This window comes from Nycticebus coucang, chromosome 16 (genome assembly GCF_027406575.1).
Source record: "Nycticebus coucang isolate mNycCou1 chromosome 16, mNycCou1.pri, whole genome shotgun sequence".
Classification (NCBI taxonomy): domain Eukaryota; kingdom Metazoa; phylum Chordata; class Mammalia; order Primates; family Lorisidae; genus Nycticebus; species Nycticebus coucang.
In genome coordinates this window covers 4,327,275-4,343,856 of record NC_069795.1, presented here as the reverse complement: position 1 = coordinate 4,343,856, position 16,582 = coordinate 4,327,275, and the positions used below count along the sequence as shown (strand labels likewise).

Below are 16,582 nucleotides of genomic sequence, written 5' to 3'. Positions count from 1 at the left end.
TCCAATGAAGGGCACCTTGCCCACAGGCTCCACCCTCATGGGACACACATGAGAAGGCAAACATGCCCGTGGGGAGCCAGGTTTGAGGATGCTGGCAATGCCAGCTGCCTGCGCCCAGCGTCACAGTCCTGGCCAGCCTGTGTGGGCAGCCCAGCCCACTGCCCTATAATTCTGACTGCATGGCCACACACGCAAGCTCATGTGTCCCTGTCATGCCCAAACCCTTTGATGTTGACGCACTCGAGCCAGACATAAAAATGACAAGGAAGGAGCCAGCGGCTGGCTCCCCCCTTCTTCTACGGGAGAAGGCTGTACTCACAGATGGCGACCTTGTTTCTCATCACATGACTGTTAGCTGAATTCATCGCCACGTGGTCATTTGTACTCTGCAAGGAAACACGGGGTACTGAGAATGGAGTGTGTCTCTTAGCAACAGTCACCACCATTTCTTCCTCCGGGGCATTTCCAAAAGGCTGCCTTTGCTCCTAACAGTTACATGCTTAACAAATGAACCTACTTTCTTTTTTTTTTTTTCCTGCAGTTTTCGGCCAGGGCTGGGCTTGAACCCGCCACCTCCGGCATATGGGGGCCGGCGCCCTACTCCTTTGAGCCACAGGCGCCGCCGTGAACCTACTTTCTGACAGACTCAGCTGCTGCCAGATGCTGCCTGAATTGTGACTAAAATATTCAAGACGTGGTTTCACAGCTCACATCTTGAAGAAATGCTAAGTGTTCCCCTCTCTCCGACCACAGGTCTTTTTTGGCGCCAGTTCTCTCTAGATCTAAACTTTACAAGAAATGCTACATACGCTTTCTTTTTTTCTTTTTTGAGGGGAGGGGACAAGCTCTGAGAAAGTTTCTGATACCTCAGTCTCTCAGGAATATTTCAAATAATCCAAACATTTCAAACATGTTCTAGACTGGAGAGAAATGGAGATGTAGCTGACAACACATCTTGAAACAGACCCCGTGTAACAACTTCCCCAAATGGGCAGTTTGAGCAGAAGGCCAGCAATTAAAAAACACAGGTCACAGCATCATTTATTTATCATTATACAAACCGATAGCAAATACACTCTGTCTCAGAACAGCCTTCACCGCCTTTCACATGCTAGTGACAGTCAGAGAACAGAAAAATCATGCCCGGAATGTTCCAGAACTGCTTCGTGTTGGGCATGCCGGGGAGGACTTGGCACAGAACCATTTCCTGAGAACACACCATGTGCTAGAGCCATTCTGCTGGCCAGGCCCCTCCCAGCAGGGTAGGTGAGTCGGGGGAGTGGCCACACCTGTGGTCTCCATGCCACAGTCGCGCCAGCATAGGACATGTCACCACACAGCAGCACAGATTCACAGGTCGAAAATAAATTCTCATAATTTATTAATTTATAACAACTGAGATGGATTCACAGCGCTCAGAGGCCACCAAGGCCTGATCTAATTTTTTCCTTAATGGATACATCTGTGCACCGTGTATCAGTTTAAAAAATTAAATACTTTGTCAATAAACAATGATAAATATGCAGAACAGTGTACAGCTGAAGACTTGGCTGAGTAGTACTTTTCCTTGTCTGCTATCCAGTTATGAATAAGCAAATTCACCAAGACTGCCCTACGTGAATATGCAAATTCACAGCCACTGCCCTCCACAACACACTCCCCTCGGGCAGTGACCCCAGTAAGACCACACTTCCAGAAACTTTTCCAAAAAACTCAGAAGTGTGATTTTTATTTAGAGTTCTCCCTTATTATAACAAGAAGTATGATGCATCTGGTATTTAAAGAAATAGTGGCAATACACGAGGGCCACACAATCTAAATTAGGCTCTTTAAAAACATTTGATGCAGTCTTGCTCTAGGCACTAAAACAACTTCTTTAAAAAAATAAAATTGTGATTTCAAAGGGCTTTTTTCACATGGAAGAGGAACAAAAGGTAAACGCTAGTGGATGTTTAATCGTGAGCCCAAGACCTATTTGGATTCTTTGCTTTGTCATTGCCCTTTAGATTCTTCAAAGGCAAAAAGAAATTGTCACTGATTTTTTAAAAAATACCTTAGGAACCCCGGCTCTCTAGTTGATCCCATGGATGCGTGGGCCACTCACATTTGGAGAATGGAGATAATATTTTAGAAAATACATCACCCCGAGCTCAAGTTCATTTGATAAAACTGCTATGTATAAAGCAGTAAATCATATACATAAATAACACAAAAATAATTATCATAAATTAAAAAATAAAACAATCTCCCACTATTATTCAACTGACAGGTGAGAGCTGGAGTGCTGGGAGGTGAGTGAGTGTGTGGGTGCAGGACGGGCCTGGGCTGCGGCCTGGCCCGGGGCTTGCCCTAGTCACAAAGGCAGGTATTGCACAAAACAAATCTAGCCCTGACCTCAAAAGTTGGCTGTCTGGAATGGAGTTAAGCGCTAAGAAAGGTGCATTTTGTGTGACACAAACCATCCTTTGCTTGCTGGCAACGTCAGGGTCACTCTGGCCACATCTGTCAATCGGTGACCCAGCGACAGTGTTTCTTCACGACAATTTCCCAGAGAACACAAGGTCAGGACCAGTAGTAATCAAGGGCAAAATCAGGCAAGTTTATCATCTCATTTTGGATAGTGTTAAACAAATATCAGGACATCGAACTTCCCCCAGGCTTCTGGGTGCAACAAGGGTGCTGCTGGTGGTGGGGGCCTCTTCATCTGAGAGCCTAGGCCACGTCCCTGAATTGTACACACCCATGATAGAACGTGGCCCCCATAGGCAGAGCTGGCTACTAATCAGCACTTTCATTATTAGGGGCAATTAATGCTTCCATGGCTGGACACCCTCCTCTGCTTTCCCATCTGGTAGGACTTGGGAGCTTGTTCGTATGTCAGAGATACCTGTACTTTTCTACTGCAAAAGCCAAACTCAACATTTTTTGAGGAAATTCATCTTGAAACATATCAACCTTTGGAATTAAAGTTGAAACAGATAGAAAACATGAGTGTTTTCGTACCCTACCATGCAGGGGACTCTGGCTGAGCTCACCAGAATAAACACATGTGGATGGCAGAGTCCTGAGACAACTCCAAAGCCGCCACACTGACGGCACAAGGGCTCACGGCCAGCACACACCTGCGTGCGTCTCCCCCTGGGGACAGCCATGCAGAACTGGACACAGACCCATAGTCCTACAGTGCAAACGACTCATGTCAAAATAAAATAAAAAAAATATATTGGCCACAACACAGTCTTGAATATATAATGTATGTTTGAGATAAAGTAAAAAATATTAAAAGAAAAAAACTACACTAAAAAACAATTCATGGATACTCCTAAGATGCTCAAATGCCAGTTAGCGTCCTCACCTGACCTGGGCTGAACTTGAAGGCTGGAGGCTGTGTGCTGCCACGGCACATCTCATACCCACCTTCAGTCCAACGCTGCATATGTGACTGATCCACTCAACTCACATTTCAAAGAAGAGAATAAATGTTACTCAAACTTCCACCTGCCTTGCCTGCCAAAACAAACCCAAAGTGGAGGGATGGGTATCCCTGCAGCGTGCTGCCTATGAACACTGCCTGTGCTCACCACAGTGACTGAGCTCTAGTGGAAAAGAGGGGAGCCAAATACCCTCCTTGTAACTAACCACTTGCTCTTGGGATCCTGCTTCTAAAGTTCATGTTCCTAAACCTGCTGACACAGAAGCCTGGTAGGGCAGGCAGGTGCAACCCAGCCCGGATGCTCTATGCTGCCCAGGCATGGCAGAAGCCTGACCCTTTCTGGAACTCTTGCCCACTGGGTGACTTCTTGAGCTAGGCTGACGGGCCATAATGGTCATTGGAGGGATTTGGAGACAATTCTGTAAAAGCTAAGTCAACCTTCCTTACATTGCAATGTATGACTTTTTTTTGTTTGGTATCCAGCAAACAAATCTAACAACCCCCAGACCCCTCTCTGGCGTTGCCTGCGTTGCCTGTGGCTCAGTAGCTGTACATCTGTGGCTGGGGCTCCGCGGGCACCTGGGGTGCAGCCGGCTGCTGAGTTGGGGCCTGTGGCTGGGGTGGTGGCAGAACGTCTGTCTGGGGCACTGCCCGCCACGTGAGCGGGTGCTGGTCACTGAGCTGGCTTCCCAGTGGCGTGATGGAGTTGACCAGGGTGGTCAAGTTGATGAAGTGTGCCACAGACTGCGGGTTGGAGGCTTCTGGCTGGGGATGGATCTGGACATCGTTCTGGCGGTTGTGCAGCATGGCGGAGCCACTGACAGTGTCAAAGGTCACAGTCAGTATGGAATTGTCCAACTGTAACTGGCGCTCAGGTGTGGTAAGGTGACCCACGGCCACTGGCTGCAGATTGGTAAACTGAGTCCCAGCTGTAGTGGTGATGGGAGTCACTGTGATGTTGGTCAGGCCAACTGAGTTTGACGGGGCAGTCACATTGGGGTCACCCAGGGTTACCACCACCTGGAAGAGTCACACATGACAAAAGACAGTTCATCATTTCTGCAAAGTGCAGGACAAATCCACCTCCCCAGGGAGCACTCTGCGGCGCCCTGCTGGAGTAGGCACACACCTGGCCCAGAGGATGTGAAGCCAGTGTTCTTTGGTGAAAAAGGAAACCAAGTTAACTTTGTCCTAGAAAAATAATTGCAGTGAAAAAGAGAAATCAGATCCAGACAGAATTCCAGAGGCATTCAGAACTGGGAAACTAATGAATTTCACTGGCTAGAAAAGAAAAATAGACAGAAGCAAGAATGAAAAGGCAAAACGTGATTCTTCCTTTTCTATTCTCTTTGCTATTGGTAAATGAAAATCCCACCTTTGAAGCCATTATAAAAGGGGGATAAAAATATTTGCAGTACTAATAACTATTAAGAAAGAAACCTATAGCCGGGCGTTGTGGCGGGCGCCTGTGGTCCCAGCTGCTCGGGAGGCTGAGGCAAGAGAATCACTTAAGCCCAGGAGTTGGAGGTTGCTGTGAGCTGTGTGAGGCCACAGCACTCTACCGAGGGCCATAAAGTGAGACTCTGTCTCTACAAAAAAAAAAAAAAAAAAGAAAGAAACCAGCATTCTTCTCTCGGAGAGTCATGAAAGACCAAATAAATGCAAGATTTTCTGCAACTGGGATTAACCTCTCCAAAAACAAGTGAGAGGTATATAGGATCAGATGCACACTGGACAGACTCGGGGGCTTCAAAAGTAAAAGTGACGGAGGTTGCATGAAATGCACGATAGGAACTGGGGTCCAAGGGCTGTGCCTTTCCTTGCCTTCACCCTCCAGCCCTCCTGGAAGAAAACCCTCTGGCTTGTCAGGTGCTGCTCCCTGCAGCTGGTCAGCAAATGCAAAGGGCTTCATTTCTGCTAAAAAGACACTGAAGCAGGCACCTGCCCTCTGCAAAAAAAAGTGAAACAGCCCACCTAATTCCCAGCCAGTGTGAGACTTCTCTATTCAACATGCTAGAGCTCCACATTGCTATCACATGGCAAGTGTGATCTGCAAGCCAAAACTCAGAGTGCTTACGAGAGATGATGCTTACATGAAAAATGGGATGCCCCCGCTGACTTCCACCGTGTCAAGTCCACTCTGTGTGTGGTACATATTAAGAAAGGGTCCAGAGACATGCAAGCAGACTCCCACGCTTAGGGAACACTGTGTTGTGTAAAAGCCATTGGCCGTAAAGTGAACGCGACATGCAAACCCACCTGCTGAATGCTCTGCACTGCGGAGTTGGTCTCATCGCCCACGCTGCCCGTGAATTCCGTCTCCTTCTCAGAGTACTCGCTGAAGGCGGCCTCTGCAGGCCCCGGAGCCCCCGCCTCCTCTCCCGGCTCCTGCTTTCTCTTGTGACTCCGCTTGGCGGCTTTCGCGTGCTTCCCTTCGGCCAGGTCCTCTTGTTCCAGACTTAGCTCTGGCTGTAGGAAAATCAGTTCAGCCAGTGACCCATCAGAGGGCTGCGTCCCATAGTGGCCAGGGCAGCCCCAGCACTGGGGTTAGGGAAAGGCTCTGGGCCACTGAGCGGTCACAGGAAACAGTAACAAGTCATTGGACTTGTATTTCTAAGTATCGAGGCAAGTTCCTTTGCTTTCTTTTTTTTAAAGTATATTACACACAACTCATATTTTGAAAAACCACATTTTATACTAAAATGTAAACATTTTTTAAAAACTAATTTTTAAGCCACTGGGTAAAAGGAAATGTTTCCGCCCTTGTGAGCTCAGATCAAGGATGAGAATGCTGTCAAATCAAGGCTCTCTTCCCCAAAGCTAAAACAAATTTGTTGTAGAAAATACGATAGGATTAAAATGGGTTTGACCATAAAACCGTATGTACATCTTCTGGGACAGCAAAGTACGGAGGGCCCCACATGACGGCTGTCCCAGACAGCTCCTCCACCCCACACACTTCTGTGCAAGTGCTGAGGGCACCACCGGGCCACAGCCAGGTCTTCTGACTTGGGCCAGCTCATGGAGGCCTCGGGCAGTGGTGGCCGGCAATCTACTCAACCCTGGTCACCTCCACTCCTCTCGTGCTTCCCAGGCCATCACATCTTGGGCCCAACCTAGTAGCAGATAGACCCAGTGGGAGCCAGCCAGGTGTGGTCATGGTGGGACTTCCCTCTGACCTCTGCCTAAGACCTTCCAGGGCAGAAATGGCTCCTGGGTTTCTGGGGCTGGACCTCCCCACGCTTTCTGAGCATGACACAACCACCTCAATAAACACTGCACTCAAAAGCTCCACTTCCAGGTTGGGCACTAGGACACCAGCTACATACACTGGAGCTGGCAGGTTCAAATCCAGCTCAGGCCAACTACTACCAAAAAGTAGCCGGGCATTGTGGCAGGTGCCTATAATCCCAGCTACTTGGGAGGCTGAAGCAAGAGAATTGCTTAAGCCCAAGAGTTAGAGGTCGCTGTGAGCTGTGATGTCATGGGGCAATCTACCGAGGACAACATAGTGAGGCTCTGTCTCAAAAAGAACCCCAAAAAACTCTATTTCCAAACACAGCAGTTCAAGTGCAGTCCTGAATAACTGAGAACATGACTTTTCTTTGCAATAAAAAAATTTTTATGAAAATATTAACTAAAAATTCCTTTAAAAAGTTGATCTAATAAATCAATGTTTAAACTTATTTTGCATAAAAAAATTATGCTAATCGTTTCTAGAAACCATCTATTCTCCAAAGTGGGATACACCAGTATTCAAAAAACTGAAGTTACAGAAACTTTATAACAACTTTACACATACTAGGAGAGCTTCTAAAAGGTTGTGGGAGAAAGATTAACCAAAACCAGAAAACAAAACGTGACCATGAAACACAAGCCACAGACCTCAGGGCTTATTCAAGGGCTGCTCCCACACGGCCCGGCCAAGCCCGCTGGGCCTCGCTCTGCAGTCACCTGCTTATCTAGAAGCTTCCCGCACCTGTGCCCTGTGCTGCTCACCTGGACAATGCCAATGGAGGAGGCATCGATGGTGGTGGTCTCTGGGAGGTGGTCCAGGTCGTCAATCCTCACCGCAAGCACCTATGAGAAGCACGGGTCAGTGAGCTGGGGATGGGTGCCGTGCCCGCGATGGCCATCCTCTGACACAGGTGGGAGCCCAGACGCCACACAGATGCATCAGCGACGCCTGCTCCCGGGATGGCCGTCCCGTGCTTCCCACTCTCCTCTGCTCCGAACCAACTGAGAAATGCTGGCTCCAGACTCCCGTCCAGGCTTACACCTCCTGGCCTTTCGCCCCTTAATTCAAGACCCTGCGGTGCTCTCGTGGGTGGTGCCCTCTTGCACCGCCCTTGTACCGTCTCATACCCTCCCCAAGGGTGGGGACTGTTTCTTCCCTTTTCTGCGCATGGCACGTGAGACCACAGCAACTATTCTGTTATTTCCAAGGAAGAGCAGAGGGCGGGAGGATACAAGGTAGTAAGCCTGCCTCTGGAGAATTCCCGGCCTGAGACACTGCGCACTAAACATCTTACCCTGTAGTTGAACACATGCGCAGCACCTTCACTTGTCAGTGTGGAGCCAGCCAGTGGTGCCCAGCCCCACCCTCCTCCCACCACTGCGCTGACCAGTGCCCCAGGGCACGACACTCACATCTGACTCACGCCTGCATGTGCGCACGGCCCTCCCACCAGCTCAGTGCGTCCTGGCCGAGAGTGAGCAGTATCCATCGCCCACAGCCCTGCTCACAGTGTTGTCCTTGTGACTGTTACCACTTAATTATGTCACACGTAAGACAACAGACCACAGCACAGACAGAGGAGCAAGAAGGGGGAGGCACGGGCAAGGGAGCTGCCACAAAAGGGAACTGCTGTGGACAGACTCCACGAGACCAGGGACGCTGCAAAGTCTGTCTGCAAGAGCTCTCCACCCAGACAGCTCTGCAGCCGTATCAAATTGTTGCTCAACTAAAGAAAAGAGAAATGTGAAATAATAGTATAGGCTACACACTGTGGTATGACTTATTTAAGAAAAACAATAGGGAACTGCATCTTTGGACCTGGGCCCTTCTTTGAAAGGACAGCACACAAGGAATGGCCTATGTCTGCTTTAAGTTAATATAAACAGTGATGGTGGCTCTGAACACCTAAGTGTAACTTTCTTCATTGACAACAAGCACAGATCTATACTGTGATGACCACAAAGGACCTGAGCAGAAACAGCCACAGTGGCACCACCATCACTATTACTTACTTCATCACCACCATCACTCCCCGTCACCATCATCACTACTTGTCACCACCACCATCACTGCCACCACCACCATCACTACCGTCACCACCACCATCACTGCCACCACCATCATCACCACCATCACTACCACATCATCACTACTACCACCACCACCATCATCACTACTAACATCACCACCACCACCACCACATCATCACTACTACCACCACCACCATCATCACTACTATCATCACCACCACCACCACCACCACATCATCACCATCACTACCACATCATCACTACTATCACCACCACCATCACCATCACCACCACCACCACCATCACCATCATCACTACTATCACCACCACCATCATCACCCCTACCATAATCACCATCACCACCACCAGCACCGCCATCACTGCCACATCATCACTACTATCACCACCACCATCACCATCACTACCACCACCACCATCATCACTACTATTACCACCATCACCACCACCATGACTGCTATCACCACCATCACTACCACATCATTACTACTATCACCACCACCATCACCATCACCACCACCATCACCATCATCACTACTATCACCACCACCATCCTCACCCCTACCATAATCACCATCACCACCACCACCGCCACATCATCACTACTATCACCACCACCATCACCATCACTACCACCACCACCATCATCACTACTATCGCCACCATCACCGCCACCACCATCATCACCACCGTCACTGCCACCATCACTACCATCACATTCATCCCCACCAGGATTATCACCACCACCACCATCACCAGCATCACTACTATCATCACCACCATCACCACCATCATCACTACCCATCATCATCACCACCACCATCACTGCCACCACCACCACCATCACTACTATCACCACCACCATCATCACCCCTACCATAATCACCATCACCACCATCACCACCATCACCATCACTGCCACATCACTACTATCACAACCACCACCATCATCATCACTACTATTACCACCATCACCATCATCACCATCACCATGACTGCTATCACCATCACCACCACCATCATCACTACTACTATCACCACCACATCATCACCATCACTGCCACCACCATGATCACCACCCCACCACCACCACCACCAGCAGCATCACTACTATCATCACCACCACCACCGCCATCATCACCACAATCATCACTGCCACTACCACCACATTCATCACCACCAGGATTATCACCATCACCGCCACTACCATCATCACCATCATTGCTACCATCACTATCATCACATTCATCACCACCAGGACCATTACCACCACCATCACCAGTGTCCTTGTCAGTCTGAAAGCTGATTCCACAAAAGGACCACTGTAGAAGCACTTATTGGCATCACTTTTCTCAGGAGGTAAGACCAAAAGTGAAAAGTGTTTCTTGTGTTTTAACTTTTTTTAATGCAACATTCATTCAAGGTATGGAGAAAGACCCTAACATTAAGTCATAAAATAGTATCAATCCTAAATTTCTAAGAATAGTCTATGTTTGACATGTTAGCCTGCCTCTGACAAATGCCTTCCTCCTCAAATCTGTGACAGCATCAATGGTAAAGTGCTGGTGAGGACCACTGACTTCCCACACTATCAGATAGCTGACCTCGGCCGCAGCACCATACGCCCAGAGCACAGCCCCTCGGGGCCCTTCCATCCCCTCTCTGCACTGCCTGGGGTCATCTCAACCACGCAATCTACTCCAGTTTGTACTGACGTGGCCTTTTTATCTACTTCCTATTTGTCCTTTTGTCTCTCACCCAGCCTGTGAAGTCCAGCAGGGCCGGGATGAACCCCGGCTGGATCACTCATCACTGGTAAGCAGTGGCTTCATCAATATATCTATAATAGAATAAAACAAGGGTGAACAATCAAAAGGAATGACCCAAAGAGATCAGGCCAGAAGGCTGGAGAAACAAACGGCTCAAGACAGACAGAATAGGCTCCACGGCACTTTCCCCTGAGCCTGCCAGGCTTCCTTCTTGCCGTGCACCTGATTCTGTCTGGCACGGGCAGGAGAGGAGCGGGGAATGGGTAGTGTGCTGCCCGGTTTAAGGGGCAGAGCACTAGGAGGTGAACTTGCTATGGTGCTCCATGAGGAAGTGGTCACCAGGGACCCGTTCAGATAAAAATGTCTGTGAAAGGCACTTTGTCAGCAAGTCCTCTCTCCACCCAGCAGCGGCCATCATCAGACCCCAGCGTGCAAAGTGGATCTGTACACTCCTTAACACATTACCTCCACAAGCCTCTGCAGAGATGCTCCAACTCCAGCCTTGCTCACGGGTCACTGGGTAGGCTTGCAGGCTTCTGCCTACACTGGGGAGCCTGCTGGGTCCTGCAGGCCCCTGCTCCCCAGACTTTATTCTTCCAGGTGCAAACACTAGCTGACCACTGAGTGGAGCTCAGTTAGGGGAATACAAGCTTCCTCCCAAATGGGGACTAGGTCAGATCACACCAGCATGGGCCCTCAGCCAGCCCAGCCTGGGGACTCATTCAAGTCCCTGCACTGCCCCCACAGGCCTGAACAGGCTGCGGAGGAGAGTGACAGCCACAGTGTCCCGAACAAAAGGGTACACTCCCCACCCCCTAAGTCAGGAGCCACTGGATTGACACCTAAAGCACAGAGTGTTTTTATAATTACAAAAGTAATTTATGTTCATCACAAGGAATCTTAGAAAACGGAGAAAATGTGAAGGGAAGAAATGACCTATAACTTCAACAGCAACTCACTTGTGTCAGTATTACACGTACATGCGGGGAGTGTGACATACGCAGCTTACAGTGACATGGTATATACCCGTGCTATTTTTTCATTTATATTAATATAAAAAGCTTTTCACAATTTTGTTCAGAATCCTCTGTAAGCATGTGTGTATAAAACACATGCTAAACTACCATTAATTTAATCACAGTCCTATGGCAGAACATCAAGGGGTTGGAATAATCATTTGCAAGACACTCAAGAAATACTGTCACACTGCCTTCGAAAACCAGCATGGTCATCGTCAGTCTAAAAATCTGCTAATTCAACGGGCAAAGGACAGTGTCCTCTGCTGGTAACATTTATGTTGCTGGAACTCACAGTGAAGCTGAACGCCTTTTTCCACGTTTTTAAACTATGTGTCTCCTCTATCATGAACTGACTCCACGTACACACTTGGCTCTATTTTTTTCTGAGACAGGGTCTTACTATATTGCCCAGGCTGGGCCTGAACTCCTGGGCTCAAGCAGTCTTCCCACCTCAGTCTCTCCAGCAGCTGGGACTATGGGCACAGTACCTGGCCGCACCCTGGGGTCCTCCTGTGTTTCTCACTGACCAGTTAGCACCTTTTGTAATAACAGTTTATAACTGATAAAGACAATAACAGCCTACACACATTTTTGTTTTCCCTTAGCTTTTTTTGACCTATAGAAAAGTACACATGGTCAAATCTATCAGTATTTTGTTCACAACTTCTGCTGCTTTTATGCTAAGAAAGTCCCCTTCCAGTCATCTGTTCCCCTGCGTTCTTCTGGTTTTATTAGTTTGCTTCTTCTGCAAGCCCTTCTAATGACTGAGCACCCGGGGCCTCCTTGCTGGATGAGCTCTCAAGCCTCCCCTAGTTTCTGAGTGACCACTGCCTCCCGGCCCTCAGTGCGGTCCTCCCACTGGCTCCCCGCACCACCTGGAGGACCCTGTTTTGCATATTGGCTACTTTGGGAGTGTGTAGCAGACTTTGCTTCCATCTCTGTAATCCCAGAAAGTGATTCATAACCTCAGCAAGAAATGCACTGAGGGTCTTCTTTCCTCTGCGTTCACTTGGCATTTCCCACGGCAGGCAGAGCTCGCAGGGGCTGCAGAGGGAGCGGGTGTGCGAGCCGGCACGGTGGGGTGGCCCAGCCACCACATGGCTCAGAAATGGGGTGGGGAGGCAGCGTGGGACTCACCTCGGGGTGCTTGCGCCGCATGTGTCTGCTCATGGAGGCCCTGGTGGAGACCTTGGTCCCGCAAAGCTGGCAGCTCTGGGCCTCCACCTTGTCGTGCGTGAGCTGAACGTGCTTCTGCAGCATGTACTCAGTGACGTATTTCTTGTCACACACAGAGCACGGCCACTGCTTGCCCACTTCTCATGTGCGGGTGGGAGGGAAAAACAGGAGCAGGTCACCAACGGGGCCCCCAGCAGTGTCCCGCTATGTCCTGCAGGGGTCACCTGCCAGGGCAGGCAGAGGCACAGCCGGGTGAGCAGCCCTGACCCCACAGAGCCCCGTCTGCATCTGCCAGCGTTTGACAATTCGAAATGGATGCTTAAAGCTGTGCTAGGCTTTCAGAGGGCCGGGGGCCACCATTAAGCAGAAACAGCACCTACCGTTCTAGAAAAGCTCACGAAACCCAACCCGCACGCGCCCAGATGCCCCGCCAGACGGTGCCCACTCACCTGTGTGAATGAGCTTGTGTGTCTCCATCGTGTTCCTCTCACTAAAGGTCTTTCCACACAACTCGCACATGAAATCTTTAATCCCTGCAGAAAAAGTTACGTTCAATCCCACGTGTTGGATGGGTGTTTTGATTTAAGTCCACATGGGAGGATTTCTGATCCTGTGAGTAACGGGGAAGGTCAGTTGCTGGAAGGCAGCAGGCAATGAAGGTTCAGACCACTCTCAGCCAGAAAGTGTGGCCTGGGAAACTCACCCCTGCGTGGTGACGTTCCATATCAGAAAACTCACCAGACGTGGGAGAGTTACCTGAGAACCCATGCAGAGTGGGACCAGCATTTCCTTAACGTCTCATTTGCCTACACTTCTCTTAGTGCAGACAGCTATCGGCATCACATGTGATTTATACAGGAGGGATAAAATAATAACGGAAATCAAGGGCAAACACAAGGAGAGTAGAGATACAAAATAAGCACAAGAGACAACAGAATTGCTATCATTGCACAAAATTAACATGGTTTTAAAAAAAGTTACTAATTCACATCAGAGAGGCTCTGACTGACTCAATGGTACCTGCTTAGCCAGTCCTGGCCCATGGAGGCAGACACTTTACAGATGGACACCAGAGGGGCCAGACCCTCCTCCATGGCCACCATGCACAGGATTCTGAAATGTCCCTTCCCAGGGAGGGGACTGAAGCCCCAGTACAGGGTGGGGGTGGTGTGGGTCCCTCTCAGGTCCCTGTCCAAGTCCAGTGTGAGTCGCAAAGTGTCACTGTCTTGTGGCTTGTTTGTTTTAAGGAGACTTTTGGTCAATATCAAACTGATATACAGAAAAACACAAATCATAAGTGTATGGCTTGAAAAATTTCCACCAAGTAAACAGACAAAATAACTGGTCCTAAATTACAAAGGAGAAGGGGCCAGTGCTCCTAGCACCTGCCGTGCCCTGTATCAGGAGACCTGAGGTGGCGGCCTGCACAGGTATAATCGGGGTCCAAGAGCATCGTACTTAGTGGGGAAGGGGAAAAGATAATCCGCTAACATCTGTTCCTTCATGGGGCAAAGAGGCTGAGACCCAGGGCAGTCTGTGGAACTCTGGAGAGACTGATGTAAAGGCCTGGCAGATCCTAGGTGATGCTGATTGAGAGTATCTGGGGACAAAACCCAAAATTGGTCTTTTCACAAAGCCTTTCAGGGGATTCAGGGACACAGATCCAAGAGGGTTAGAGGCCTCCTTTAGGGGGAAGATTACAGATCCCAAAAGACACTGAGATGCCAGGGGGGCCAGTAAGGTGTGGGCCCTGCCTCAGGGCATGGCTACCAGGGGGACACGTCCTGGAGGGAGGATGGGAGTGCAGAGAAATGGAGGCCACGCCTCACTTCAGTGGACACGGCAGAGGAGAACCCTTCCGGGTCTATGGAGCCTGCATGACATGGGTGCTTCCCTCCACCCCACACCCCAGGGAGAGGAGGTGGCGTCTGTGACAGCATCCATGGCCCTCAGGCAGCAGGTGCTACCTGTCCTGCACCCGCCCTGCAGCACGGGACTGTGCTTCCCCAGAGGAGAGGGGCCTGTGCAAGGGCACCCGTGATGACTGTGGTCCAGCAGGGACTCTAGGGAAGGCTGAGGGTGTGGCCTGTGAGCGCTTGCTCCCCTCAGCCCTCGGGGGGCAGTCAGGTTGGGGCAATCATCTGTCTGCCTTCAGGTGGTCCTGAGGACTGAGTCCATTCCCCTCTCCAAATTGACAGGAGGCAGCCCCTAAGTATGCCTTTAGACAAAGGCTCCCCACCAAAGTGGAACTGTGGTCAGGAACTTAAAAGCCCCCTGAGCTCAGTCCTGTGAGAGTTCACTGAGCACCTCATGTGCACAGGGCCCTGAGCTCACCCTGGGACAAAAGGACAGAGGCCACCACAGCCCAGAAGGCTGGCGGGCGGTGGAAGAGCATGGGGTATTCTGAGAACCCAGAGAGAGCACACAGCCCAGTTCTGGGCATCAAGAGGGCATCCCAGAACAGGAAAAGTGAGCAACAGACAGAGCTGCCCCAGCACAGATGGGGGCAGTGTCCCTCTGTAAAAGCCCAGGGCCACAGGCGCCTGTACTCCAGGGTGATCACAGCAGACCACATGACAGCCTGAGCCACTCTGCGGAGCAGGGAGGCAGATGCACAGGACTCGCCGTGCAGTTTGGGGACTGGCAGAGCCCACACCAGACATGCAAATGGCCCCGAGTGCCGTTTCTTATGCACAGATTCCTGCAGGGAAGATGGCTGACTGGACAAGGGGAGCTAGGGGGACAGCTAAGAGCTGATGGTGCCTGATGGTTCTGCCGGACGCCTGACACACACTGAGCTCCTTTGTGCACAGCTGTCCTGGGGACAGGGCGCCCGTGTGGGAGCTTCTGAGACATGCAGCCACCTGCCCAGCTCTGGGCCCCCTCAGAACACCTGGCGCTGGCTGGAGTCGTGGCGAGGCAGCGTCTCGGGTGGCTGCCCCCACGCGCCCCGCCCCCAGAAGGCCAGGCGGCTCCCAGGAGCTCACCCGTGTGCCGCTTGTAGTGCTTGAGCATGTTGACCTTCTGCGCGAACTTGCGGTGGCACTCCTCGCACTCGTACTCCTTGATGCCCTTGTGCAGCTTCATGTGGTGGCGCAGCGCGTGCTTGGTCTTCATGCCTGGAGGACAGTGGTGGTCAGAGCGCGGCCCCGCCCCCGGGATGTCCCAGAGGCGCCCCCTCCTCCACCCAGGCGGCACCACGGTGACAACACAGGACGTGCACTAATGTGAATAAGGCTGCTCTGAGCCTCCTGACACAACGCTGATGCCGTGAGGACACACCCTGAGGAGTGACTTTCAATTTACTTTCGGTTTAATTAAAGAAGCTCGTCTTCAGGTACGGAACTGAGCAAAGCCCCCCTCATGCAGGCCAAGGGAGGAAGGGCGACCCCCACACAGGGTGTGCGTCAGACAGCAGGGACGGCGGCTAGTGTGTGACGCTGTGCAGCTCTGCTGACTGCAAATGAACTTATCCTGAGGGCAGTGGACAGGCGACTAACTCACCCACCCAGGGATGAACCTGTAGCTCGGCCTACCCCGGGAAGCGGGCAGCGTCTGCTCTTCCTGCCCTCAACATTTAGAGAAGGAAAATTATCCAGCCTGAAAACAACCCTGTTAGGGCAACGGCTCCCTTCCAACACCCCTCTGTCTCAGCCATAGTGAGAGGTGACTTTCAACCAGCTCCTGCCAGGACTCTAAAACCCAGGGCTGGGCAGCTTTGCCTGGCTCCGAGAAAACTGCCCTGTCAGAGCCAGTGGGGGAGCAGGGCCCCTGACACAGATGACACTGGGACAGAGGGCCAGTGCTGGCCTCTGGTCAACTATAAAGAGTCACTGTATCTCACAATGTTTCTAATCTTTTTGATTAAAAAATGTCATACACATTCATGGTGACAAAAA

General features: G+C 50.6%; 1 protein-coding gene across 2 annotated transcripts in view; it reads right to left on the bottom strand.

Moving 5' to 3' along the window:
* Positions 1-1,036: 1,036 nt before the first annotated feature.
* PRDM15 (PR/SET domain 15) overlaps positions 1,037-16,582 on the bottom strand; it is a 71,536-nt gene continuing 55,990 nt past the window's right edge. For both annotated transcript variants that reach the window (XM_053564762.1, XM_053564763.1), the window contains 6 exons: positions 15,671-15,802; positions 13,133-13,216; positions 12,645-12,820; positions 7,433-7,513; positions 5,693-5,902; positions 1,037-4,453 (listed from right to left, as the gene is read on the bottom strand). In XM_053564762.1, the coding sequence (XP_053420737.1) occupies positions 3,974-4,453; positions 5,693-5,902; positions 7,433-7,513; positions 12,645-12,820; positions 13,133-13,216; positions 15,671-15,802 (1,163 nt within the window). In that variant the 3' untranslated portion in view covers positions 1,037-3,973. The remainder of the gene's footprint in view (positions 4,454-5,692; positions 5,903-7,432; positions 7,514-12,644; positions 12,821-13,132; positions 13,217-15,670; positions 15,803-16,582) is intronic.